This window comes from Haemaphysalis longicornis, unplaced genomic scaffold (genome assembly GCF_048455015.1).
Source record: "Haemaphysalis longicornis isolate Haplotype H1 unplaced genomic scaffold, Haemaphysalis longicornis Haplotype H1 scaffold_1, whole genome shotgun sequence".
Taxonomy (NCBI): Eukaryota; Metazoa; Arthropoda; class Arachnida; order Ixodida; family Ixodidae; genus Haemaphysalis; species Haemaphysalis longicornis.
Window position 1 is genome coordinate 268,701,311 of NW_027526203.1, and position 26,707 is coordinate 268,728,017.

Genomic DNA, 26,707 nt, shown 5'->3' on the forward strand with positions numbered 1-26,707 from the left:
ATATTCGTCCCAGGATGAGACATGTGTTGTATGTGGCAGGGATAAAGAAACAATCGACCACATAGTAATAGGATGCCAAAAGATTCAGCCGGATAGAATTGGGGGGAAAGTCCTACTTCCTGAGGCAATGGAAGCATTAACTGGGCAGCAGTAGGTATTACCGGTATTACTAAGCAGCGGCTAGAGTATTGGTGGAAAAAAAGCAGGGAAGTCGATAAAATAACATCCCAGCCAGGGGTAGCGGCAGGGCAGAATTAAAAAGAGATCCGAGTTGAGGGACTAAATTTAAGTTCAAACTACTAAGATAGGCTAGATGGCGCACGCCATCACCCCGATGCAAAGGGGAGGCCTTTGATCAGCATCATCATCATCAGCTTCGCTGTGTTTGCTGCATGGTTTGCTGTCGGCACGCGCGACACTCTCTTGGACGTTGCGCTTCGTGCGTCGTGACGAAGCTGATGCTGCAGTCTGCTCTGACGCCCAGTTGTGCCTCTGTAATGCCGAAATACTGCGCGGCGAGCTTCTGCCAAACGAAATCGAAGCAAGGCATAGCTCTGCACCGCTTTCCTCGCGACCCGCAACAGCTACTGGGGTGGACTGAGTTCGTCCGCAGGAGCGGACGCGGGAACAGCTGGACGCCGAATCCGCAAAGTCTGCTGTGCTCGCTGCATTTTGCGCCGGGCTGCTACGTTCATAACCCGACATGCCTGAGCCAGTACAGCCCGCAGGCGTTGCGCATACTCGACCATGGGGCTTTGCCGACTATCACCGCATCGCCGTGTGGCACCGCGGCGCAGAGTGAAGCAACATCGCCAAAACAGCGTCCACTCGAGGTTTGTTGATTTTTCTTTTTTATTTTTTTGTCTGGCGCATGCGTGACGGACAGTAAACATGGGACCGCGTGCCGCACAGCGCGCTCTGACAGCTTGTGCGGTTAGGGCGCACCCCTGAAAGCGCTTTATCGCACGGTTGCCTGCAGCAGTAGTTAAGCCACGGCATCTGCAGATATGACAACGTGGGACTTTTTATCACTTAATCGGGCAGGCAAAAACAAACGCTGTGTTTTTCCGCTGGACAAAAAGCCCGCATCTGCACGTGTCTTTGGAATCGTTTCCAGATGTCTGGTGTAGACAAAAGCGCAATCAACCGTCACAAGGAGTGGGATCCGGACGTTTCAGTGTAGGATATTTCGGTGCTCGGTCGGTGCGCGGACTTTTCGGTGCACGAGTATTCCGGTGCAGGCCGTCTCGATGCGTACCATTCGGTTGCCGGAATGTCCCAGGAAATTGTTTTAACATTTTAGCTAATTATTATTTTAATTTTGTCAGACGATATCACTTTAACGTTCGAGATTTGTGTGCCGTTCAAATTTTACTTTCGTTCAACTTTTTAAAATTATATGAACGATCCCAATCCAGTATTCTCAGTGTTCCTGAAGTGCTTTGATTTCATTGATGCCCATTTTGAACTCTCCGCCCCCGACCCCGTAACCATCACGAAAAAATGAACAGGGAAGAAACCAAGCTGGCTTTTAATAAAAGCACGTGTGCATTCACCTTTCGTAATTTTCTCTGTCACCCCCGTCGTCGTTGCATTAGGCGTAGGTTCTACTTAAAAATAATCAGCGATCGCACTTACAGTGGCATTGCTAAGGGGATTCTAGGTCGGAGGGTGCCATTTGCGCCTTTCCAATGTGCAAAGTGGGCGCCGAAAGCTGATAGACGACTGTTGCAGCCCTCGGCACACCAGCCGATTAAAATTTTCTTGCTAATAAAGGAAGAAGGTGAGGAAACATCTGCAACCGACAATGTCTGGGGTGTTAATATTCGGGGATTGAAGAGTCAAGTGCATATGGGGCCACCGGGGCGAAGAAGGAACGATTCCTGGAGAGGGGTGCGGTCGGTATGACAGCGACGCGCGGAAGGGCGCAGCGAGCAAGCTTGTTCCTCGAGGTGGGCGACACTGTGGCCAACGAGACTGGTCATTGAGTCCTCCAGGGCTTCTTCAGTGGCTTTTTGTTGTGCATGAAAGAGATTGTCCCAGCTCATGGTGCATGTATATCTATAGCACTGCCAGGCATCTGGCCACAGAATCGACTTTGTCGGGACGGCCATAGTTGAGAACGAAACAAAACTGGAGGAAGAGGCTTCTACATAAGTGGTGGCACATTCAGCGAACTTCTTAATACCTTAATCGCTACCTTGGAACCCTCACCTTTGTGTTGAAAGGCTATCAGACGCCGCAGCAGCCTGACCCCAGTCACCCCTGAGAAAGAAATCTGGTTGTGAAACGTCGGGTTCTCCTTTAATTGTACCATTGTTAGCAATGTAATTATAGCTTTTCATTTGTAACCTCCCAACCAGAGATCACAGCCAGATGTTTACCTTCATTATATGTTGTGTGGGTCCTACTTATAATAAATTTGGCCAACCCAGTTATCCATTGGTTCCTCTGAATGACGTTCACACTAATTTGCGACGCTACAAGGACGTGTGCATATGCACTTTTACAGATAATGTAAGGCCCCTCATCCGCGGCGCACAAAAGAGCAAAGCAAAAATAAAAAACTGACATAGATTGGAAAACTGCAGACCCTTTCCTTGACGTTTTCTGTGCTTGGGGTTAAAGGCAAGTGGCATCGCGCTTTTGCCTGAACACGGGAGTGACTGGTGTTTGTGCGCACAATCCATACACACTTTAGTAGGACTTAAGAGAGATAGCAGCTGCAGCTGTCTTCAAAAAGGCCCATTCTTCTTCTACGACGATATTCTAGACTTTTCCGTTAGAAAAAGCTGCCGACAGCACTATCTGTTAATTCGTTTTAGCGTCACAGCGCTGCCCACAGGAAACACTTCGCAAGATTTTCTGCATTTTCAGGGGCAACAGTATGTTTGTAAAGCTGCTTTGTTGTGATAGTCGGAGTGTGACTTTTATTTAGAGAAAATTACTTGCAAAGTGCATCGTAAACACCTGCTCATTTCTTTAGCAGATGTGCATGTGGCAAAAAAGAGCGAATCTACATTATAAAGTCTTGTCGTAAATAAAAAGGTCTGCAAAAGGATTTAATTAGTTGGCTGCACAATAGGTGTTTCTGAACAAGGTATTAAACAGAAATATAGCAGTGCTCAATTTAAACAAATAACTGGCAAAAATGAAACATGGCATCATTGTAAATGTGCAAGCACTGCAGTATATTGTTGTGCTCCGTAACCCACGTTACGCAGAAACATAGAATGGCTGTTTAAAACAAGTAAGCACCAGATAATTCATTTGCCGGAAAGTCCGTGCACCGAAACATCCGTGCACCGAAACATCCATGCACCGAAATGTCCGCACCGAAATGTCCTAGACCTGCAAGGAGTGGATCCGCCAAAAATAAGAAACTATAAAAGTGTGCCACCCCATCGCTAGACCGCTCGGCATGTACTGAGCGGCATGCACTCCCATGTTTACCGTAATAATTATAGCTTTCGACTGTACTCCAGCTGAAGCATATTTTTGCTAAACTTTTGCTAAACCTTTCCTCACTTGAAACTTCGCAGGCATCCACCAGCACAGATTCTGCGCCTGCTCATTCGGAGACCTTGGAAGACTGGCAGTGCGGTGCAGCCTACAAAGTACCTAAGGCGTCCGGTTCTACGAGCTCAGGTGTGTGCGCTCTCTCGGCGCTGTTTGTCTGGGCTTGGTCAATTGCTTATGCAGCATACGAGGCAGCGTCGGCTGTGCAGGAGGTGTTGCTTCTTACGCTGCGGTGAGCAAAAGTAAATAACTGTTTTTTTGTACCACGGTTCGACATGCAGTCATTCAAATTTGCGTTGCCACTTTGTCATTTACTTCAATGCTTCGTTGGTTTTGGGTCCTAGGAAACTGTGCTAACAGTATAGTAATAGTTCTGCAGCCTGGCCACAATAAAGCGGCCACTGCAACAACTGCTTCACGCGTTTACCAATTGGCAGCACATACGCAGATGTTCATGCCAACTGCATACCCGTATTACCTGTGAGTACGAGGGCTGTGAAGTGAACTTGGCAGCATTCACATGCGAAATGCAGTCTGCTTTATAGCAAATCTAAGAGGGTGCTAAAAATGAACTGTTATGTGAATATCAAAAGGCAATTAAGTATTTCACTTTTATGTAATTGTGGTGTTGGCCCTAAGAGTACATATGGGACCTGAGATCAGATAATCCAGGTATCCGAGCTCAGTAATTCTGTTTTTTTTTTTTTCCTTTTTTTTTTTTCAGGTCCAGATGTTTCACTGGGGGTTGGCACTTGCACGCGTGTGCGCATAGCATCAGGAAGGCCAAATTTAGGTGCCCAAACTCGGTCCACGGTGACTCAGGCAACACTGAAACTCCACACGAGGAGCATTTGTGTTCAGGCAGCATGCGCAACGAGGGAAGTCGGTACGTACCATCTGACAAATAGCAAGCAGGTTTTGACACGAGCGGTTGGTTCGTTAATGCCAGTGGCCCATCCTTACGAATAGCAACTCAAGAGATCTGAATGCTGGAATTTCATTTCAGCTATAAAAGTAATGCAGGTTGTAGACACCTTATCTGACTGCGTAAGTGCCTAATTCTGCTATTCTATGAAAACACTGTGTGTTGCACTCTTTTGATGTTTGCTGTTTTTGTTTGAGCCCACCTGCAAAGGCTGCACTTATGTTGCATTCCTATGGCTGTACAATAGATTGCGAGATTACCATTGCATCCATTGTGGTAATGAGAGTTCATCACTTGTGAACCACTGCTCTCTCGAATATTGTGTGACCATCAGATTTCCTGAAGTAAAGTATGTGGAATAACCGTCAAAATTAGTGCTAAAAACCTGACATCACGCAGAAATGTGCATTATGTTAATGTGTTATCTTAACTTCGTGGTATTTTCAGCATGCCAGACCGAAATGGGAATTCCGGAGCTTGTCCTCATGAAGGAACTGCGGGAACAGGGCTCATCACCGATGCCATCGGAACCGTCCCTTGCATTTGCAGATGACCCATGGAAATCTAGTTTTGAACCACCTGCTTCAGACAGCTCAGCCAGGTGAGTGAATACTTGAAGGGACACTGAAGACGAAATACAATTCAAGAACACTGATATATCGATCTTATGCGTAGGTTTTCTAAAATAATATAGAAAGTAGTGGAAAAGTGAAGGCAGGTATCCCCACCACTTCCACTGGAAGTTGTTAAAACTTTTTTGACAGATATTCTAACAAAGTTTTTGTAGGTTCATGTTTAATTGTCGAAGAAAAAAAAAAGCTAAAACCACTGTCATAGAGCCCAGCTGATAGATCACGTGGCAACCCTAAATGCCAAAAAGTTCATTTCAGTTTTGGTGCAACACTCGGCCAGATAAGTGTGCGACTGTTGTACAGTACTCTGTGCATTGCCACCTTTATTGTGACCCTCTGTGTGCTTTTGCTGTGCTGCTAAAAAGAATGGGAATGCTTCTTTAGGCTAAATACAGTATTTTCAAGCATGTGCAACGGCTTCCCTGGCTGCCGCTTGATGCCACTACATGTTTACACTTGCGGTGGTACCACTATGTGAGGAGACAGTGACGCCAACAATCGCGTGCCCTAGAAGGACAGTATGTTTTCGTTCAATAAAGCATCACTACTGATCACCGGTCCCATGAAGGTCCAGAGCAGCAAAGGATGGTGCAGTCGGGGAATGCATGGCTGATTTGACCAAAACTGGCCAAACCGCTCGGTACGTGGTAGCATTATAGTGTGCTATACATCACTGCTGCCTGACTTGCTTCCGGTAAGGGTGGGGAGGAGAGAGAACAAACAGCCTGGAATGCCATAGCTTCATGCAGTCATAACAAAAGGAGGAATCTGCTGGTGCTGCAACCGTGTGCCACGATGGGCATCATGGGTATAAGTCACAAGTGGACTCAGACTAGCACACTCGGTAGCTTATGAAAAGCACTGTAAATTGTATCATGCAGCCAGTTTAGTTTTCATCGTGGTTTTGTTTGCACGCCTTTGGCAGTCTAGGTAATATGCGGCGGCGTGTTTGAAAAAAGCGGTCGGAAATATTTTTGTCTTTGAACCCACCGTCGAACGCATGCTAGTGCTATGGCGAGTGGAAATGTTCTGCAACCGAACAAGCAGGGCGGGTTGTTATCAATTCATTACCCGCAGAGCATGCTTGAAAGCACAAATGACGATGCTACATGCGACAACTTCACCTGCGAATTAGGAGTTGCAATGCCAGTCGCGCGGCAGGGGGTTCTATTTTCGGAACTGACAAAAACTGCAAAATGCTTGACACAGCCAAACTTTTTCATCTGTGGGTTGCAGGTTAGTTGAATGTTCCAGTTTCAGGATGAGATTACTTTTCCAAGCGCAAGGATTTTCTTTTTGTGAGAACAAAAACCTGATGGAAACGTGCATGCACAGATACGCTTCCAACATAACGTAGTGAACATGTCTGGCAAGCTCAGAACAGAGAAGGAAAATGCGAACAAACAGACAAATTCTGCACGCAGACGTTGTGCCCTTGTTTAATGATTGCAACCAATTAAGGCGAACTTTTGGTCCGCAAATAGACGTGTTAAACGGTTCGTAAAGCTCATGCGTAAATATGTTAGCATTCTTGAATAGCTTGTGTAATCAAGAATTTTAAGGGTAGTTGAAAGTCACCGATCGTTTGTTGTCATTTATTAACCTTTGTCCCGTCCTCATCACGCTGCTTGGTCAGGGGTACTTAAAGGGACACTGAAGGGATTTGTAAACATTGTGGGATTACTAGCGAAAATGGTAGTCCAGAGTCTCTAGGCCATGTTTTGACCACTCTCGTTGCGTTTATGCGACTTTATTCAGTAGAAAAATCAATTAAAAAATGCTGTCCTCTTCTCTGCATCCTCCTTGTCGATTTCTATGATGTTTCGCATGACGTCAGAAAAAGGTGGCTTGGCTTGACTGCGCTACTGTCCGGCTCGCGAAGCCTCAGACAGAATCAGTCGGTCCAGCGTTCAGTCGGCCGCCGCCAGCGGGTCATCGCAATTAATTCGCTCAGTTGAAACTAAGCCACGACACAATTTCTGCCTGGAGGAATGCGCTTTTAGTTTGTTAGTTTGTAGACTGTATCAAGCTGCAAGTCCAAGTAGTTGTAAGTCCATGTCAAGCTGTAAGTGCAAGCTGTACACGATCCGATGCTCCTTTGACGGGCGCATGAAGTCTCCAGAATGTAAACAACACATGCGAAACATCGTGCATCTGCCTGGTGAGAAGTTTGATTTTAATTGATAAATAAAGTGTTGAAAACACTATTTGGGCATTATTACATTTTTGTACGTGACACGATTGTTAAGTAACAAGCTAAGAACTCCAAACCAGTCCATTTTTGTGTTGCACGCAAAACTAGCAGTTTCGGTTTCGTAGACGCCTATTGGGTTTATATTTTTTTATGTATCTTTTGTAAGAAACTGTGTAGGAAGGAACTCTTTTCAGCAAAATGATGCCCAATAAATGGTACATCTAACAAAGGGGAAAACGAAAAATTGTCATTTTGCAGTTTTGACTTGGTTTCACACATTAAGGGGTCGAAAATTTCGTTGCAGTTGGCCCTTAAGCAAGATAGGAGGGGATGTGACTTAGTACGGGGGACTTTCGTCCCGCAGTAACCATCCAGTAGATGATTGGAATAATGTTGCTGATGAGTTCACTGGGCTAACTTCAAGATCAGTTGAACCTGCTGCAGTGGCACCACCACTGCTGCTGTGCTTGTTTTTATGACTAAAACAAAGACAAAAACCCCCATGATATGGGCCCGCAATCATTTATTGGTACTGCCTTGCGCCCCTTGGTTGCAGGGTTGTCCTGTGGCCTGGAGGCTGTTGGCGCCAGCAGCCCACTGTGGGCGGTCGAGAACTGCCAGCTGGCGTCAAGGGCCCACCAGCGCAGCTTCCCCAACACCACCGTCTTCGTCCAGGACTGCAACCAGTTCCTCAGCGACATTCTCGTAGTGAGTGGCATTGGTCAAATGAGCAGCAGGCCCTGATAATGATGATGAGGATTGAGAAACTGCAATGCAGATATGGACATGCATGGTAACAACGACTGTGGCGTAAAACCAAGGCTGGGCCAGTTTTGAGTTGTGTTAGCAAGTGTGACCTCTCTCTCTCTCTCTTTCACTCACTCACCAAGTCTGGCTAAAATGAACCATTGTTATTGATCCTCAAAACTATTCACTAAGGCCCTGTGCAAAGAAGGGCGTTCAGAGTTGGCTAGGAAAGGACCTCGAGAAAAACAGACTGAAGAACTGCTTTAAATGCACCAGATTCTTAACCGGGGGAGTTTCAGAGTGTATTCAGAATGTTGACAGACTGCAGCAGGGATTGAGAATGAACAAAACGATTGGCAAATTATGCGACGTCATCTTGGAGTCTTTGTTGTATTTTTAATTTGCATAAATTCCTTGCTTTTGCTCTTCATTACTTCTGGTTTTGTTATTTCTTTTTTTTTCTTCTTCTTTGGTACTTTCCCTTCCCCTTTGTCGGGGAAGCTACCCAAACTGAACCCCTGCGTAAAACACTGGCTGCGGCTTTGAAAAATATGCCACGCCTGTTGCCTGTCCCAAGCAACATGGCTGTGGAGTGCTCAAAGTAATGCCCAGGAGTTTCGGCAAAGAAGGCACGACAGTAGAGAAAGTATGAGAATGTGCGGCTGAGAGGAGGGGAGGGTTGGTATGGAAATCTAGGCACTGATACCGCTATGATTACCACTGAGGTCCCAGTGGCTCCCCAGTGGTGCTCCCCAGTGGTGCTGGGAGCATTAAAAAAAAAAAAATCAATGCGTGAATATTTGAGTTTCAAATCTCGACGGAATAGTGACTGAGTGCAGTTTCAATCCAACTGTAATTTCTAAATTCACAAATGATGAATATTCAGAGGTTTTCGTTTTTACTTGAAATATTTGAACATATTTAACGCTTCTTTTCAGGTCCATAAGTTTGCTGCCTTCACCACAGGCCTGCAAGCCTACTCTGCTACGTGTAATTCAGATTGATTCACAGTAACTCTCTTTCTAAAATCTACCAAATTTTAAGACTTGTTTATAAATCTAGCAGTCACACAAAATGCTACTGGACAAACTTATTGTTAGGTTTGCTAGTGCAGCCTCAAGGGTTACAAGCGAGAAAAGCACGGCCATTTGAAAGTAAGGCAGGTGCTCTCTGTAAAGCTGAGACACTGAGCTGCCGCTTGTTATCCTCCGCAAGTTTTACAACCTCCGATCGATACGAAGATTATGTACACAGAGTGTGTCTCCCTACCTTTGATAGGAAGACCAGCGGATTTTAAGCCTGCTTGGAGTTAAGGGGTTAAGAGTGATATGGCTGCTTCAATTTGTCTCGAATGGAAAAGTAATATCCTTTTGCTTCTTTTAGTTGTGTGTACCCGCCGCGGTGGCTCAGTGGCTAAGGCGTTGCGCTGCTGAGCACGAGGTCGCGGGTTCGATTCCCGGCCGCGGCGGCCGCTTTTCTGATGGAGGCGAAAAGCAAAAACGCCCGTGTGTACGAGATTTCGGCGCACGTTAAAGATCCCCAGGTGGTCAAAAATTAATCCGGAGCCCTCCACTACGGCGCGCCTCATCGCCTGCGCTGCGTCGGTGCGTTAAACCCTACAATCAATCAATCAATCTTTTAGTTGTGTGTGAGTTTGCATACATTGGCAACATCTGGAAAGGAGAAGGGAAAACAGCAGTGGCTTGGGGATAAATAAGTATGCTGCTGGCATTAGCACTTTTTAGTTTGCAGGGTTTGGTTGCGAGGGCTGTACTGCAACAAAACAACAAAAGTGTTTTTTTTTTATATACCCACTTCAACCACACTCTATTTGAGACCATCCAAAATTGTTTTAAGACATAAAACACCACATTTTTTATTACTTGGTGATGGTAAACACAAATAAGAAAAATTTCATGAAATTTTCTTCTCGAGCTGCTTTTTCTCGGAATAAAAATTCTGCTCTGATGTTAGTTTTTTTTTTTTTTTTGAAGCTATTGCATTCAAGCTGAAATTTTACTAAAAATTGTTTTTTGCTGAAGTCTCATCACAAAGTCTCACCACAAAGGAAATAAATTGTGCATGCTTTGCGCCACTCTTAGGTTATAATAGAATTCCACAAGTATGGTGGACACTGCAACAGTGTAGTGACGATGATCCCTAATGTGCCAGTCTGCAGATTGCCGCTGGTTGCCTTATTCTCGCCTTGGCCTTGGGAACAACGATTGCAATGGGTGACGGACGGTGCTGGTGTCTCCCCTCTTCAATGGACACGGCAACCCTGTCGTGACGATGACCCCTAATGTGCCACTCTGTGTGCAGGTTGGTGGTCGGAAATCTGGCTTTTGTAGCAATTCCCTATGTCTTATTGTGTTGCCCTGTCCACAAAGATTACTGCTGGAGGGTTTGAATGACGCCTTTTCAATGGCAAGCCTGTTATTTATGCTTTCCAGGGATGTTGAAGAAAACCCTGGCTCGGTGTCGGAGGATATGGTAAAAGCAGTGCTTCAGAACCAAAGAGAAATTTTGCCTAAATTATCAAAATTCAACAGGAACAGGCATCACCAGAATCAAACACAGCTCATATCCAAACTAAACTTGTTGATATTGAAAAGAAACTGCTGGACATAGACACAATTGAGAACAGGCTTTCCAAAGTGGGGAATTGTGCTACAACCCTAGATGTTGATGTGGCGACCTTGAGAATACCAGCTGAGGATTTGGGGAGCCGCTCTAGGCGAAATAATCTCATCATAAGAGGTCTTAAGGAGGAGGAACTAGAAACAGAAGAGATTTTGATGAAAAAGGTGAACGAGGAAATCTTCGGAAATATACTCAAACAAAAACTAGACTCGATCGAGCGAATTCACAGGTTGGGAAAGAAAATACCAGGTAAAAACTCTGATTATTGTTCCAAACCTCCAGGCAAGGCAAAAAAAAAAAAAAACCCTTCAAGAGTCTAAGCCTTGAAAGACCTTACATAAAGAAACACATTTCAGTAGTCCTGAACTTCAAATAATGAGAAAAGAAAATATTGTTCAATGGAACTGAGGCGTTCTTAGTAATCTTGACGATGTGTACGAGATACTGCACTCTAATCAGCCAAGCGTAATGTGTGTCAAAGAAACTCAGTTAAATTCGAAACACACGAACTTGTTGAATAATTGTATGGTATTCAGAAAGGACAGGAATGGCTGCACACTCTATTTTGGCAGTGTGGCCATAATCGCCCGGAAATCGTTAGCATGCCACCCTATCAACTTGTACACTGTCCTTGAGGCTGTAACAATTCGCACAATAATATTTAATAAGTTTGTAACGGTATGCTCCATTTACATTCCTCCTGATTTTACACTTTCGAGCACTCATTTCGAGGTGCTGGTTGACCAGCTGCTCGAACCATACATCCTCACAGGCGACCTTAATGCTCACAATTCTCTCTAGGGCTCTTCTTGCATGGATGCCCAAGGTCGCCTGATTGAGGAGTTTCTGACATGCTCTGGAGCATGCCTTTTCAACAAGAAACAGGGCACATACCATAACTTAGGACACAACACATACAACTTGACTTGGCCAGTGGGTCTGTAGTTCTCTTTCCATCGCTTGAGTGGGATGTTGGCACTAACCCATGTGGCAATGACCACTTCCCTACCTCACTAACATACATAGATAAAGGCCTTAACAGTTCACCTTCCCATAAAAGGTTCAATGAAGCTAGAGCAATTTAGAGTACATATACAGAAACATCTCAACTACAGTACATTTCATAACACACCGACACGTAGATGAAGCCGCCCAACTCCTCACGGCGCACATCCTCGACGCCAACCCAAGGAGGCCCTGGTGGAATGAGGACTCCGGGTGGGCGTGAGAGGCTGAGAACAAGGCGTGAGGTATCCTTATCCTTCGTCGGTACCCCACGTCCAATAACCTTGTGTCATGTAAAAGGGCGAAGGCACTTGGCTAGCATGTGCACTGTGAGGTGAAACGAGAGAGTTGGCGCACCTTCCTGTCATCCATTAACTCGTACACAGACACACACAAGGTTTGGACATGAATATGCAAACTTAAGGGGAGATGCGGGTCGAAAAGTCATGGTTTTTTCTGAAAAAAATGTTTTTTTAAGTGCGAATGCACTTTATAAGCGACCCCAAACCATCCACCGCCGGCGGCGGCGGCGGCGGCGTCCGCAGTGCTCCTCTATATTTAAAAAAGAAACAGCATCCGGCGCCAGGTTTCGATCCGAGGACTTTGCGGCCGCAGCGCGACGCTCTACCGACCAAGCCACGGACGCGACGGTGATATCAGTGTTAGTGACGCGCCTTATATCTTTAACGCATTCAAACTACGTCGTCAGCGGCGTGCGTTGCCGACTCAGCGGCGTTATAGCGGCTTGATAACTGCGTGGTGTACACGTGATACTACAAACCCGATGGAAGAGATGGAAGAGAAGGCGGCGAGGCGGTGGGCTGCGGGGGCCGAGCGCAAGCGCCGCAAGCGGGCCGACAACCGTGCATTCGCACTTTCACATTCTCCCCCTCGGGGAAATGCGGGGGAATTTTTTGTTTTGTGTTGCGTTTTAATGGTTGGACTATAAATTATTTCTAAAATGTTTACGTCGAAATTCGCACGAGGAACTAGTTAAAGGAGCCATGAAGAGAAAATGCAAGTTGGTTTTATTCGAAAGATTTCGTGTTTTATAGTGCCCCCAGCGCTTGTCCGGATACAAACGGTGCTTTATTCACCGAGAAATTAAACAATTCAGGTTAAAATTTTGATTTTCCCGCTCAATCGTGCGTTTTTGTGGTCCCAAATGACATCACAGGAACCGACCGCTCTGCAGCCTAGAGTACCTTCATTCACACATCCGCCGTACAGGGAAGAGACACGTATACGCTGGCGCCGCCATTTTCGGTTGCTCGCTCGCCGCTGAAGCAAGTCATTGTGTCAAAAACGCGCTAAAATTATCGCCGCAACGCGGTTTACTGAAGAAGTTTGAATCATATTGTCTGTTTCGCGTTGCTAGGTCTCGTGGGAAACGAAAAGAATAACGCATTGAGCCCGTTGGCCCAATTGCGGCGGCACGGGACCGTTCAAAGGTTGACTCCACCCTGTACAGCGGTGTTGGTTTGTTCCCGCGTTTCTTTACGTTCCGTAACCTAGATGGCGCCACCATACTGTGGCAAGCGTTTGGTTTGTTTTTGCCCGCATTTAAACCTGGCTTGTTTTTGTTCTGGGAGAAAATATTCGTTCCCTGAAACAGTGCTCGCTCGACAAATGGGGTCAAGTAAGACACCGTTGCTTGCGTCAATCGGCCAGTGTCGTCTGAGACAACCCCAAGCCCCGTAGTGCTGTGCAGCTAAACCAAGCATGCTGTGCGCAGTACAAACAGCAGAACGCATCAGTACTTCTATGTTTACATGTGCTTTCGTAACTTCCACTGTTTGTCCCATCATTCTTATTGCTTTGTAAAGAATGTGCCCTAAATTTAAGCGCAAATCACTCGTTCGTCTAGTTTGTAAGCTCTACCTAATTTGCGTCTGCTTCTGCCAGCCTCCGCCAATCGCAGAGCTTAGCTCATGTGACCACATAGGTTCTGTTGCGGGAAATGAGCTGGTGGGTCGCATGACCATTCCCGTTTTTCCTAATTATGTAGCTTATTTGAGCGAAGTTTACGTTAAAAGTGGTGTCAGTATGATTCTAACGAGACAATCTTTTGAATGAACCAAACTTGTGTTTTCTCTTCATGGCTCCTTTAAAAATGTTCGTAAGTGGACAGCGGTGGCATGGGAAATAGCCAAAAGGTGCGAAAAGTCCGCCCTGTTTGTGTCCGTCCTACACGGGAGCGCGGCGTAGCGCGGCCCGCCATGTGTGATCGGCCCCAAACCTGCGGTGGCGGCAGTCTTCTCCATTTTCCACAGGCTGTATTCTCAAATTTCCGAACAAAATAGAAGAAAAACAAGAAAAAGAATGCGTATGTCGAGCATCCTGAATCGCGCACCACGGATTGCGCGGCCGACTTGAACCTCAGGTTCAAGCACTCTTTGGAGGTGTTGCACCTTCCTTCGGACATGGAACTAGGATATGCAAAATCCTCCACTCAGAATGGATGAGGCAGGCGCGCATTTACTGCGATGCCTTGCACACGGGGATTTTCCAGGACATTAGGAATGTCAGTGGCAGGAAGAAAAAATGGCGGGAGTACTCTTCATTGGTCGAGCAGACAGTTGAGTCAGCGCTTCGTGTGTCCTCTTGCTATCGTCCTGTGTCTTGTCCTTTGCGCTGTGGTTCAACATGCGCCACCAACTTGCACAAGTTTTCACGTTGCTAAGACTTGTGTCAATTAGCTGGTCTCCCGCCACTCGATCTCAGAATTAAATGTGAATGATTAAAATTACCATTTGAAGTTATCCATAATCAAATATATGTTGACAAAGACGACTACTTTGAGTTTCCTTGAACGCACCAACAAGGCTCTCCCACAGTAGGCATATTTCCTCCCCTGCCCCGCAATGATTGCTTCAAATTCAGTTTCTTTCCCAGGACAATAATGGAATGGAATTCACTACCTGACTCTCTTGTAACCTTAACGTCATCAACTGCCTTTATTGAAGGTCTTAAAGCCACTTTTTTGTAATAACCCTGTGTAAATTGTTTAATATGTGTGTATTTATGTTTATGTGTGTGTGTATATATATGTATAATATATGCTGGGTCTCTATTGTGTCTGTGGTGGCGTAGAGTAAATTTGTGAGTTGACCCTCTATTACTTTCACTGGTATAATTCATTGTTGTATGTTTTTGTGATTTAAAGGGGCCATGCAGACAAAATACAAGTTTGTTTTATTCGAAAGATTTCGTGTTTTATAGTGCTCCCAGCGCTTGTCTGGAAGCAAATGATACTTTATTCAGTGAGAAACTAGTCAACTTAGGTTAACATTTTGATTCTCCTGCCAAATTGCGTGTTTTCAGGATGTCTGCAATGACATCACAAGAGCAGGTGTTTAAGCTGCTGGGGAGCCTTGTTTACCGTTAGTCAACCTAGATGGCCCGACCATAACACAGCTGGCCGTTTTCTGTCTTTGCTTTAATTTTGGCTGTATTTGTACCTGCCTTGTTTTTGGTTAAGGTAGAAAATAATCGTTTCGTGAAACATTGTGCTCGCACAACAAATACGGCCACGTAAGACACCCCACTTATGCCAGTCGGCCAGAGTCGTCTGCGACAACCACAAACCGCTGCAGTGCTGTGCAGCTAAAACAAGCATAGTGCGCGCAGTACCAACAGCAGTATGCATCAGTACTTCTATGGTTGCATGTACTTTTGTAGCTTCCATTGTTTCCCCATCATTATTAGTGCTATAAAAAGAATGCACCCTAAATTTAAGCGCAAATAGCCCGTTCGGCAAGCTTATAAGTCTTGCCTAATTTGCGTTTGCTTTTGCCGGCCTCGGGCAATCCGAGAGCTGGCTCGTATGACATCATGGGTTCTGTAATGGGAAATGAGTTAGTGGGTCGCATGGCCGTTCCATTTTTTTCTATTACATTAAAAGTGGTGTTAGTATGATTCTAACGAGGCAGTCTTTCAAATGGACCAAACTTGTGTTTTGTCTGCATGGCCCCTTTAAGGCTTGTATACAACTGAGTTGAATCCATGTTTTCTCGTTTTTTGTTGTTATTTTTATTTCCACTCCTGTAAAAGCCCAAACAGGGCTGAAAATATTAATAAATGAATGAATGAGTATGAAGTGCTTTCTTGCCGATTCTCTCATTCAATCCACCTCTGCCATTGTTTTTGTTCTCGGTCTCTAATATCCCTGGGTGTTCGACATCTGATTGCACTTACTAAGCACTGCCCTGTTGGTGCCCCGATGTGACACTGGTGCAGGGCAAGAAGACCAACTCTGCAGGTCAGGCCCTGCCTCAGAAGGGCGATGTGGAGCTGCTGTGTGGGGGACCACCCTGCCAGGGCTTCAGTGGGCTCAACCACTTTCAGAGCTCTGAGCCTTCCATGGCCAAGGTGTGTTGGTGGCTCCCTCGTTCTCCTTCTGGTGTACAGCACAAGCTAGTAGACTGCAATGTAATGCGCCTTTCATTGTAATTTTTTCAATATGGTTATCATTTTAAATAACTAGATATTATAAGGTTGAAGTTATTCAGCACGCTTCTGCACGCTCATGCCACTGGCACATCCAACACTGCTGGAATGCATGAAAACACTTTTTCCCCTGCTTTCTTCCTCTTCCATTATTTTTTTACCCTTTACTTCGAGGTTTATACTAGATAGTTAGCACTAGTGTGGCAGGGCAGAAGTACACAAAGGACGTCTGGTAACTTGTGCCACAATTACCAAGCTTTTCATCTGTTGTGTGGCATTCGCAAGGGGCGCGTCCTATAGGAGGTGCACAAAGCGATCCAAGATGGCTGTCCTAAGAAGTATACGGAGGTTCCGTTCATGCAGTACCGCTTAAAACAAAGGGAGGTAGCTCTACTTTTTAACGTTGTTAGGGGGTGGTGACGCCAGATTTTAACGGAACACTGTCCTAAGAGATGTTACGCGCCACATTAGAACTTAAGGTGAACATTTTGGCACACAAACGAAGGTGAATAGATATGGCAAAAGCCGCTCACGTCATTTGTTGCAGCGGTAAGGCTGCCAGCGCTGGATCTGTAACACTACAAAGTTTCTGCTTGCCGATATCACTGGTTCACAAGCCACCACAATTATTGGAGTTCGCTCATTAGCAGTACAGACTTATCAGAGTACACGAGCTTGCTAGACGCTTCATTAACGCCAGCTTACTTGACCAATCCTGCCTGTATAAGGCATTTTCATAGTATACCACTCGTTAGTACAGTGTTGCTCTGTGCAGGACATGCAGGTCAATGGCCTGGTCAGCGTGATTAGTGATAGTTTTCCACTAGGTCTCTCTTACCACCAGCAAAGGCAACAATGTAAGCATTTCCAATCAAACTACCTAAGCGTGGTCTCTTGAAGATTGACAGTATTCTTAGTGAGACTTTTTTTGTTTTGTTTATAACAACAATACCGAGCTATCAACGCCGCAGCAGTCGTAGTTGCATTTCCCCCTACTAAAACCAATATTTTGATAATATACTATTAGTGGAGCGTTGGATGCTGCTCATAAAGAAACAAAAACACATGAATACTAGAAAAAACGTGCACTGACTTGCAGTTTTATATGGCTGGTGTAAAAAGCAGGAAATGATTTTATGCATTCCAGGCCATATGTGTTTCAATTCCTTAACCCAAAGGATTGTATTTAGTAAATTTGCTGTTTCTTCGAGGAAACGCAAGCAATGCATAATGCGCGTGTAGTATTTTCGAATAAAATTTGCATCGCGCACTGTCATATAAATTAAAAGCCAAGTGTGGTTGCAGAAACCTGCCAAAACAATTTTGTGGCTTCAGATTAAAGCTGATTAAAAGCTTGAAACTTCTATGCAGAATGTTAACCTGCTAACCAGCTTGAGCTTCTGTCTTACCAACACCTATAGTTTTTTGCATTGCTAGCAATGTCTCCCTGAAACAAGGAAAGGCAAGGAAGAAACACAAGGCTCTTTGCACATAAAACATTAATTGTAATGCTGGTTCCAAACTAGCACGCCTGGGCAAGCCTGTTGTGAGGTGATGACCAAGGCGTCCCCAAATCACAAACTGCCCTCACAGTGTCGTACGTGCAAACAGCTTTGTTAATATCAGCCCATATTATCTGAAAATGCATCCACAACACACGATGTGCATAGCAGAGAAGCAATCATCAACAGCGATAGGTCTTGAAAACAGGTTATGGTTCAGCGTAACATCTTACGACTGAAATGTGTAATGCCTGCGCTCTCACGCCCCTACTTTTGCTATGTAAGAACGTGATCACGAGGAAAATAAAATTAATGCAATGTTGTTATTCCTCCTGCATTCAAAGTAAACTGGCTTGCGTGCAGTCATTTGTTGTCTAAAACTGAGTTTAACTAGCCCTTACTCAAAGTTTCGGACATTTTACTAAATATTTCGGAGACTTGGTTGGCGTGCAGTGTACTATTTTGCATGACAATTTGCCACAGGTGTGCACTGGCGGCCCTCCACTACAATGAGAGTGCGGGTAGAGACCAGGCGGTAACTAAGCCTGGGGAGCCGCGGTGGCAAGTGAACGAGCCTCGGGCCAAAACTGGGGACTCTTGCCCCCATCAAGGCGGCACCCACCTACGGTGCGTACACATTGCCACTCAAGTTTTGAGAGAGACTGCAGCGAACTGCAGCCACTACCTGGCTATAATTTTTTGTCTACAACTAAGTTTAACTAGCCCTCTGGGAGAACCGTATGGAGTGCCAAAGCTTCCAATGGGTATGTTTTCTGAAGTAAAGTTTTGTGAAGAACCTGTGGTAATTCATCTTTGTGATTCCAGCATTTGTGAAGGACAAAGACAGTCAGATTTCTTTTCAGTATAGTGACAAAAAGAAATCAAAATCAGATTTGAAGCTATGCGTCTCCTTCAAAAGAGGTGTGCACTGTTACGAGCGGTTGCCCTTAATCTGTACTACAGGACGTCCTCAAGTTTAAACAGAAGGTCATGTCAAAAAGGTGAACACATCTTCATTAGATTAAAAATGATAGTTGACCTAAACCGTTCTAAGCTGATGCACTCGTTAACTCATTGCGACACATACAGTTAAACCTCGTTATAACGAAATTGAAGGGGAACCACGATTTGCTCGTTATACCCAATATTTCGTTATAGCCGTAGCCGACATTTACTGCAAATATTATGCATTGTAGTTACCTAAAACAAAAAGCGGGCGAAATAGCGTCTTGCTGCACGGCGATAGTAAAATAAACACATTCCGGAGGTAAAAAGGAAAAGTCACGAACATACTTTATTGCAGTTGAAAACTCGTATTTCAAACAGACTTGGCTATGAAGAAATCCGTAATTGGACATAGATGCACCTTCCTGATGCGAGCGATGGCCCCCTCAGCTGCGGCCGCTACGTTCACGCCATCTTCGCCGCCCCTGTGCGCGCCAATGAAGCGGCGCAGCACGCCTACGACGCCGTCCTTAGCGCTTCTTTTCAAGCCATGTGCAACAGCGCTGACGATGGACTCTTGGTTGCTCGCGATGGCAGACAGCGTACTCGTCCACACGTCAGTCTCTTGCCACCTTACCACGGAGTGCACCTTACCTTCCTTCGCGCCCGATGCGACGGCGTCTATCATAGCCGTCTTCTGTTCAAGCGTGATAGTCTTTCCCTTTCGCTTCCCGCCTGTCGCTAGTACTCGCGTTGTTGGAATCACGCCGGCAGTACGATAAAAGATAAGGCTGAAGACTGCCAAAACCCACGCACGCACAACTACGGAGCGACGTCGGCGATACGAACAGGGGAGGAGGGAGGGGGAAAGGAAGGCGACGCAACCGCGCGCGCCGTGTGCATCGGGCTCACCGCGGGTAGTCCGCGGATTCCCCCAAGCCATAGGGATACGTGGTAAAATCGAACGTCGGACTGCTTCTCGGGGAGCCCGCGGTGAGTCCGACACTGTAAATCGAAGGGCCCCATTGTCTGCATGCCGTGCGCAGCGAGAGGAGGGTGGGGGCTTCGCGGGCACAGCGTCCGCATGGCGCGCCAGCCAGCTTCGCGCGCGTGGCGGGAGTTTTGAACAGCTAATACAGTTGCCGCGTCACGCACTGTCTCAAATCCGCGTTGCGCACTGTTGTAAAATTAGCTCAAAATTTGATTTCTCAACGAAATTTGTTCGTTATATCCCGTAACAGGGAAATTTTACCTCGTTAAAACGAGGTTTTAAATACATTGGTTTCTATGGAGATATCAAGGGGAATTACGATTTGCTCGTTATATCCATTATTTCGTTATAGCCCGTCTCGTTATAACGAGGTTTAACTGTATAATTTTATTCCCACTTGCACTACAGATATAAAATTTATGCTGTTATTTATTAGAACTATTATCTTACTGGCTGTTATCTATTGAAAGTGAGGGGGGGTTTGCCCTTGAAAATTTTGTGTAAAAATTGGAGTGCTGGTTAAAAAGTTGATGCCCGAGCTTAGTTCCATGCAAGTTAAGGTCATATACAGGGTGTGCCAGCTTTTATACAGAAACAATATTGCTTGTATTCACTGGCGAGGCACGCATGCAGACAACCATGCGAGTGCGCCGTCTCTCGTTACGTCGGGCTCCGCGGGATGGCAGTACTTGTCCGTGCTAAGCACATGATCGTGTTGCACGTTCGACCGCAAAGTATTGCCTCGAGTCCAATGTGAGTGGATTAATAACATCTCTGTGGACGCCACCATTGAGAATCGGATTGAAACGGAGCCGATGACGCACGCGGGTGCTTTTTTTTCTTCTTTGGCTTGCGGGCGCAGTGGCCCAAGCCTCGCCATGTCCATGGCGCATCGGCCATGTCTGTGGCCGTTTCCAGTGTTGCCGAGCGAAGAAATTGACAGCTAAACTTTTCAACGAATACCACCTATACAGTGCAGACCGCTTATAATTAGGGGTGTGCGAATATACGATTTTCAAATTCAAATCGAATATTTCTTGCCTGAATAATTCGATTCGACTTTCGAATATCCAGCATTCGTACTTTCGAATAATTGGACATGACGAATATTCAGAACGCTGCCAAAGTTGCAGCTAGATTAGTGTGGCCCTTACTGACCCTAACGCCGAAAGTTTTTACAGTTGAACCCCTTTATAAGAGACACGTACCGGGGAGCAGTTTCTGTCTCTTATACGAGATGTCTCTTATAAGCAGGGTACCAAGTTTTCACCTACTATTCAGACCCTAGTTAAATGTGGGCACCGTATGACTAAAATAAGCTCAAAAGAACTCTACAGCATGTTGCAAAAGATTCATTCTAATTAATGTTTGGCCCCAGAATTTATGAAAAGTTGTTTGCTTCATGACTGTATTTACACTGTTTTTTACAACCAATTCTACAAGCTTTTTTTCCTTTCCTTGTTTGTGGAAGATGAATCGTAGATGTTGAGTTCACAAGCCTGATGAATAGCCAGAGCGCACAGCTTCTTCTGCTGTGTGCTCAGGCTATTCATTACGCTTGCAGGACTCAACATCTGCGATGCTTCTTGATTGGGAGCTACGCGAGTGGGAGAGCCCGCATGTGCGATCGCGCTCCATCCAAAGATGGCAGTAAGCTTCAACCACTTCTGTCAGTTGCATTTCCATTGGCAGGGCTTCTCATTGTCATTTCATAGCTGACTGAACCACTTTGTGTTTGCTGAAGTTATAATAAATAGCGACTGCAGGTGTCTGTCGTCCACCTGTGTTTCCACAATGGAAGCAACTGCAATTAGTGACTGGTGGCACCGCATCTGAAGTTAAAATGTCTGTTACAAGCGAGATTGTTGATTGAAGTTCAAGGATGACTTGTCTCTTATAACCAATCTTCTACATCCAATGTCTGTTATAAAAGAGGTTGATTTAATGGGAAAGATAGGGCAGCCAACCATGTGGGTGAATAGTGTCTCTTATACCCATTTGTCTCTTACATCAGTGTCTCTTATAACGAGGTTCAACTGTAATCGAAAAATTGTCAGCGACCCGTTTTCGACCAGGAAAGTTGTCTTTGAGGTTTGGACATATTCCTCCTTTTCGCCCGTAGACTTTTCATTGCCGACATGTAATTGAATAGTTCCTTGCTTTTTTTGCGTCAATCGCATAAAAGAAGGAGCGATACAGCTGTCTCCAGCGTGCAGAAAACTTTCCTCACATAGGGGTCTTTGTAATGATGGGGTGCGTTGCCGTTTTCACATCATTGGAAACAAATATGATGCGTCGTCGTCGGCACAATATTAACAAATTTGCGGGCGCAAATCGCTGGTACTACGATGACGCCATTTTTGTGATGGTGATGACACTGCGTCTTCCCCCTGATGGTCGGCCGTAAGATATCAAGTTTTTTGTTTGATGGATTGATTGTAGGGTTTAACGTGCTGACCCAATGCAGGCGATGAGGTGCGCTGTAGTGGAGGGCTCTTGATTAATTTTGGCCACCTGGGGATCTTTAACGTGCGCCGAAATCTCGTACACACGGGCGTTTTTCTTTTCGCCTCCATCAGGGAAGCGGCGGCGGCGGCCGGGGATCGAACCCGCGACCTCGTGCTCAGCACTGCAGCGCCTTAGCCACTGAGCCACCACAGCGGGGGTAAGTTTATTATTATTTTTTTTTGCTACGATTGAAATAAATTTTATCACATGACTGTGTAGCCGAAAAATAGCGTAAAATTATGGCCTCGTTAAACTTCTGTGATTGTGGCCTTGTTGTAACACTATCATCACCCGTCCTAGACCCTTTGTTGACGCCTATCCATAGCAAATCTGACGGTCATCGCCATGGTTGTCATACGCACGTGATTCTTCTCCGGTGTAACATCCACGTGGTGGGCTATTCAGCATGGATAGCCATGGCGAAAAAAAGTGTAATTTTGAAATTTTTTGAGAAGGCAAGTCCGTGCTCTGCTATTTGCAAGAAATGCGGCTCCAGGCTCAAGATGCTGGCAAGCACGACAAGCCCGCTCTTGAATCACTGGGTGAGCAAACACCACGCTCACTACTTGGAAATTCAAGATTCAGCCAAGGCAAACCAGCGGCCTAAAGGCATAGACCAACAAACCTTGCTAGGTATGACTAAGAAAAAAGGCCTCTTGTCAGAGAGTGCTAAAAAACAGACCACCATGTTCATCGCACGCATGATTGTGAAGCATCTGCAGCCGTACGAGTTCGTTGAGAACAAAGGATTTCAAGACTTGATGCGTCACCTGCAGCCCCAGTACAAGATCCCACACAGGACTACATTTTCAAGAACATTAATCCCAGGCTGTACCGAAGCACAATTGACTCACTCAAGGTTGAAATTGCTTCGGACATGGCAAACTCGGTGGAGTCGATCGCATTCACCACTGACATGTAGACTTCTAGGGCCAATCAAAGTTACATCGCTTTGACATGCCACTGCATGATGCAGAATTTCACGGTCAAGGCACTTACTCTAACGTGCACTCACTTGCCAGAAATCCACACTGCAGCCAACATCAAGACCTGCTTGACCAAAATCACCGAGAACTGGTCTCTCGACCTCAGCAACGTGCCTGTGTACGTTGTCACAGACAGTGGCCGCAATATTCGCGCAAGCGCATACCGAATAGATTGGACCCCTCTGCAGTGCTTGGAACATACTTTTCAGCTGGCAGTGAGGGACACCAAAGAAGAGACACTTGCTGTGTCTCTGATGTGCAAGAAGGCACGAGCCATAGCGGGACACTATAAACATAGTGCTCAGGCAACTCGAAGACTCAAAGATTGCCAGAAGGGCATGGAGCTGCAAGCTGTAAGTCTCATTCAAGATGTCGACACACGCTGGAACAGTGAACATGCCATGTTGAGCTATCTGGTAGAGCTGATAGATGCCGTGTCCCTTGAAATGGCAGCATCAGAAACTAGTGTGAGCTGCCTTTCGCCAAGCGAGTGGAATGTTGCGGCAAGCCTGGTGCAGGTCCTGCAGCCCATTGTAGATGCGACTGCAGATTTCAGTAGCCAAAGGTATGGTGCGATTTCAACGGTTGTTTCTTTTCTCTGTGGAACAGAGCAAATTCTAAGGAGTCACTGTGACATTGAAAATGAAGCAGGTCTGTTTAGCAAAAACTTGCTTAATCCCGGTTCCCTCTTTTTATGGAGCAAAAGGAACCGATGCTCGCAATGCTGCGCGACCCAAGGTTTAAGTCTATTTTCTGCATCGATTCTTTTGACCAGACACGGGCTGTTGAGCTGCTTGTAGCAGAAGTTAGTGTCCGATGTGCTTGCGTGGACTCTCCTTCAGAGCAGTTTAAAAGGCAGGAACTGTCCGAACCACCAACCAGTCCTAAAAAAAGCCTGCAAACAGTCTGTGAAACTGTTGAACTGCTGGCGTCGCAAAAAATCCCGAGAAATAACCCCAGACCCAACAGTCAGGAAATACAGAAGTACCTGAATGAGCCCCTAATCCCCAGAAGCACGACCCTTTGATATGCTGGAGAGAACATGGAGCTGCACTCTACCCTGGTATTGCCAAAATTGTGTTGTGGTATCTTCCTATCCCCGCTACAGAGGTGCCTAGTAAATGCATGTTTTCCACTGCGGGGAACACTGTGACCTCACGGCGAGAGAGCCTGAAGCCAGCTCATGTGGAGCAGCTTGTGTTTCTTCATGACAATTTGTAATACCTTTAACATGACAATTTGTAATTTTAATTCCCTTTAGTGTATTTACTATTTAGAGCTCAAGGACATGAGCATGTGTTTGTTAATGTCGAATGTACTTGTTCTTCAAAATAAAAATTTTGGTATTCGATATTTTTGGCCACTATTCCACACCATTTGATTCGAGGTCGATTCGAGATCAAATTTCACTATTTGCACACCCCTACTTATAATGTATGTCGGGGGAGCCACTCTATAATCCACACTATAAGCGGTACTGCACTATAAACAAAGCATGCATGAATCCAACGACATTGCATCTTACCTTTCAGTCATTCTTTGTTTATCATAAATCAAATCAGCCACTGCTGCACAGCCTTACAAACCATAAGGGCGGCTATAGTTTTGTGTTTGTGCTTTGAGGGAGCCCGTCTGGTTTTTTACTGTCTAGAAGAAGGGATGCCGCAGGGAGGCAGAAAGCCCGGCTTATGCTGGTGAGACAATGTGAAAAAAACGCAAGCCAGATTTTTTTTTTTTTTTGCACTGCTTTGCTTTTGCCATGCCTCAGGTGGTTGCTTATCAATTAGCCCAACGTACTCGTAGTGGAAACCTGGGGCGTAGTGTCTCGCTATCTCCAGTTGTTCCAAAAGGCAAAAGGTGGTTGCTTATCTGCACAAAGTTCGAATAGAAAGAACTTACCGTTTGCGAGGGAGCTTGCTATTTTCAGAAGTGCGCCAAGTGGAAGGGCAGTTGCTGTTATCACGTGAGTGCAAACAAAACGTGGGAATGGACTTAAGAGTGCTATTTAATTTAAGTGATTAATGAGAGACATGTTTATTGTTTTTTGTAAGCTAAGTTGCCAACTGATAAGGTGTAGATGACATTTTAGACATCCAAATCAGTTGCCTACTCCTAAATGCTTGCCCTTGCGGGGGCCTCTGGGCAAGCATTTGCGGGGCCTCTGGGCAGACTATTGCAATGTGTTGCGATTGTCTGGGTGCGTTGCAAATCGGGTATACTCAAGGGGGGGGGGGGGGGGGACTTATTGGGATTAGTTGCGTAGATGCTTCTACTTCGAAGTTGTTGTCCAGAGCACTGTGTAAGCAAATCGTCTATTATTCAATTTATCGTGAGTGGAGCAAGAGAGGAGGGGAAGGGTGTGAGCTGAAAGGGGAGAAAAGTTCTGTGGCAGAGGCAGCAGGTGACTGTCGTCTTTCGACGAAATTTGCAGTGAAGCAAGCAAACACGCTGCCAATTTTTAAAAGCAGAGCTGTTTAAGTGTTCAGTTCTGCCGTCCAGAATTAGCAGAAAAAAATACCGAGCGCACGTGAGCGTGCGCCTCGTGAGGAGCGTCCAGTGTCATCCAGCTCAACCTTCCAGAACACTCTTCCCAGCGTTTGAGGTGTGGTCTCTCGCTTGCTGTTCTCCTCGCCAGTTCACATGCGTTTGCACCTTAAGTGGGGAGCTCAAACATCGAGTTCGTGCTACAGACGCCGAGTTCGCAAAGCCGATTGCCACAGGTTCTAGCACATGCTAACGTGGTCCACTTTGGGAGAGATGTGAAAAGGTTCGGACAAAACAATCCGGGCCTGCCAGTCATAGAGAACTTTCAGCAGCAAGTTAGGAAATCCATGGGAGGTGCAACGGGTGGGTCTGCGATGAAGGGAGAGGGTTGGCCAACTCTGCTGTTTCTCCAGCCTTGCACCACTAGTGCAAGCTGCGCCAGTTTTTTTATCCTGAAAGAACCTGGAATAGTGCTGCTTGAATTAAGGATTTATTGCTTGCAGAAACAGTATCAGGACACATTTTCAAACATTGAGTGAAGCCTTGCAAATGTTTAGAAAGAAGGTTGGCGAGGGTTGAATGTCATGTTTGTGGCGTTTGGCATGTCCTAATTGCATTTCTAACCTCAGACGTAGTTAAAATATCTGATGACATTTCCTCTTCTCTCTCTGTACGCTTTTGTGGTGCATTCTGCGGTCTCCTCTTTCCGCCTGCAGGCTGATAATCATTGCAGCGGCCCCAGGACAGGCTCTTCCGAGATTCCCCGAGCCCAAGACGTCGTACTCTGCCCGCTCCTTCTCAGTCGATGGCCAAGAGGTTTGTGACCTTCTCGATGAGTGTGACCTGTCAGCCCGGTTTTAACAGTGCTTACTAACACTGTTGCTCATGTTAACAAGTTAGCGCAGTATTGATTTCCTGCCTTGGAATCGAGAATGTTTGGAGCACCACAGGACGTGTCAGAAGAAATCGTTGCGCTTTTGAGCAGGAGGGGAAGTTTGCCTAATTTCCAGGCATCCTTTCAATCTTGCACAGTGCTTGTTCAAAACATGCGAGATGTGATGTGAATTAAGATTTGTGGGTTGTTTTTTTCTTTGTAATGAGCCATGTAGCAGATTTGTGTTTTTTTTTCTTCTTTGTAACGAGACATGTTACTGTCGCTTTGTTGTGCAAGAATAAG

General features: G+C 45.7%; 1 protein-coding gene across 9 annotated transcripts in view; it reads left to right on the plus strand.

The window, feature by feature from the left end:
- The first annotated feature begins 368 nt into the window (after nucleotides 1-368).
- LOC144145672 (DNA (cytosine-5)-methyltransferase PliMCI-like) overlaps nucleotides 369-26,707 on the plus strand; it is a 33,437-nt gene continuing 7,098 nt past the window's right edge. For 3 of the 9 annotated variants that reach the window (XM_077677354.1, XM_077677345.1, XM_077677339.1), the window contains exons 1-4: nucleotides 10,195-10,339; nucleotides 15,905-16,036; nucleotides 18,100-18,243; nucleotides 26,247-26,346. In XM_077677354.1, the coding sequence (XP_077533480.1) occupies nucleotides 10,320-10,339; nucleotides 15,905-16,036; nucleotides 18,100-18,243; nucleotides 26,247-26,346 (396 nt within the window). In that variant the 5' untranslated portion in view covers nucleotides 10,195-10,319. Of the gene's footprint in view, nucleotides 834-3,542; nucleotides 3,649-4,243; nucleotides 4,406-4,891; nucleotides 5,046-7,826; nucleotides 7,979-10,189; nucleotides 10,340-15,904; nucleotides 16,037-18,099; nucleotides 18,244-22,131; nucleotides 22,218-26,246; nucleotides 26,347-26,707 lie in introns of those variants that run through there. The other 6 variants (XM_077677362.1, XM_077677396.1, XM_077677371.1 and 3 more) reach the window with 5 other exon arrangements.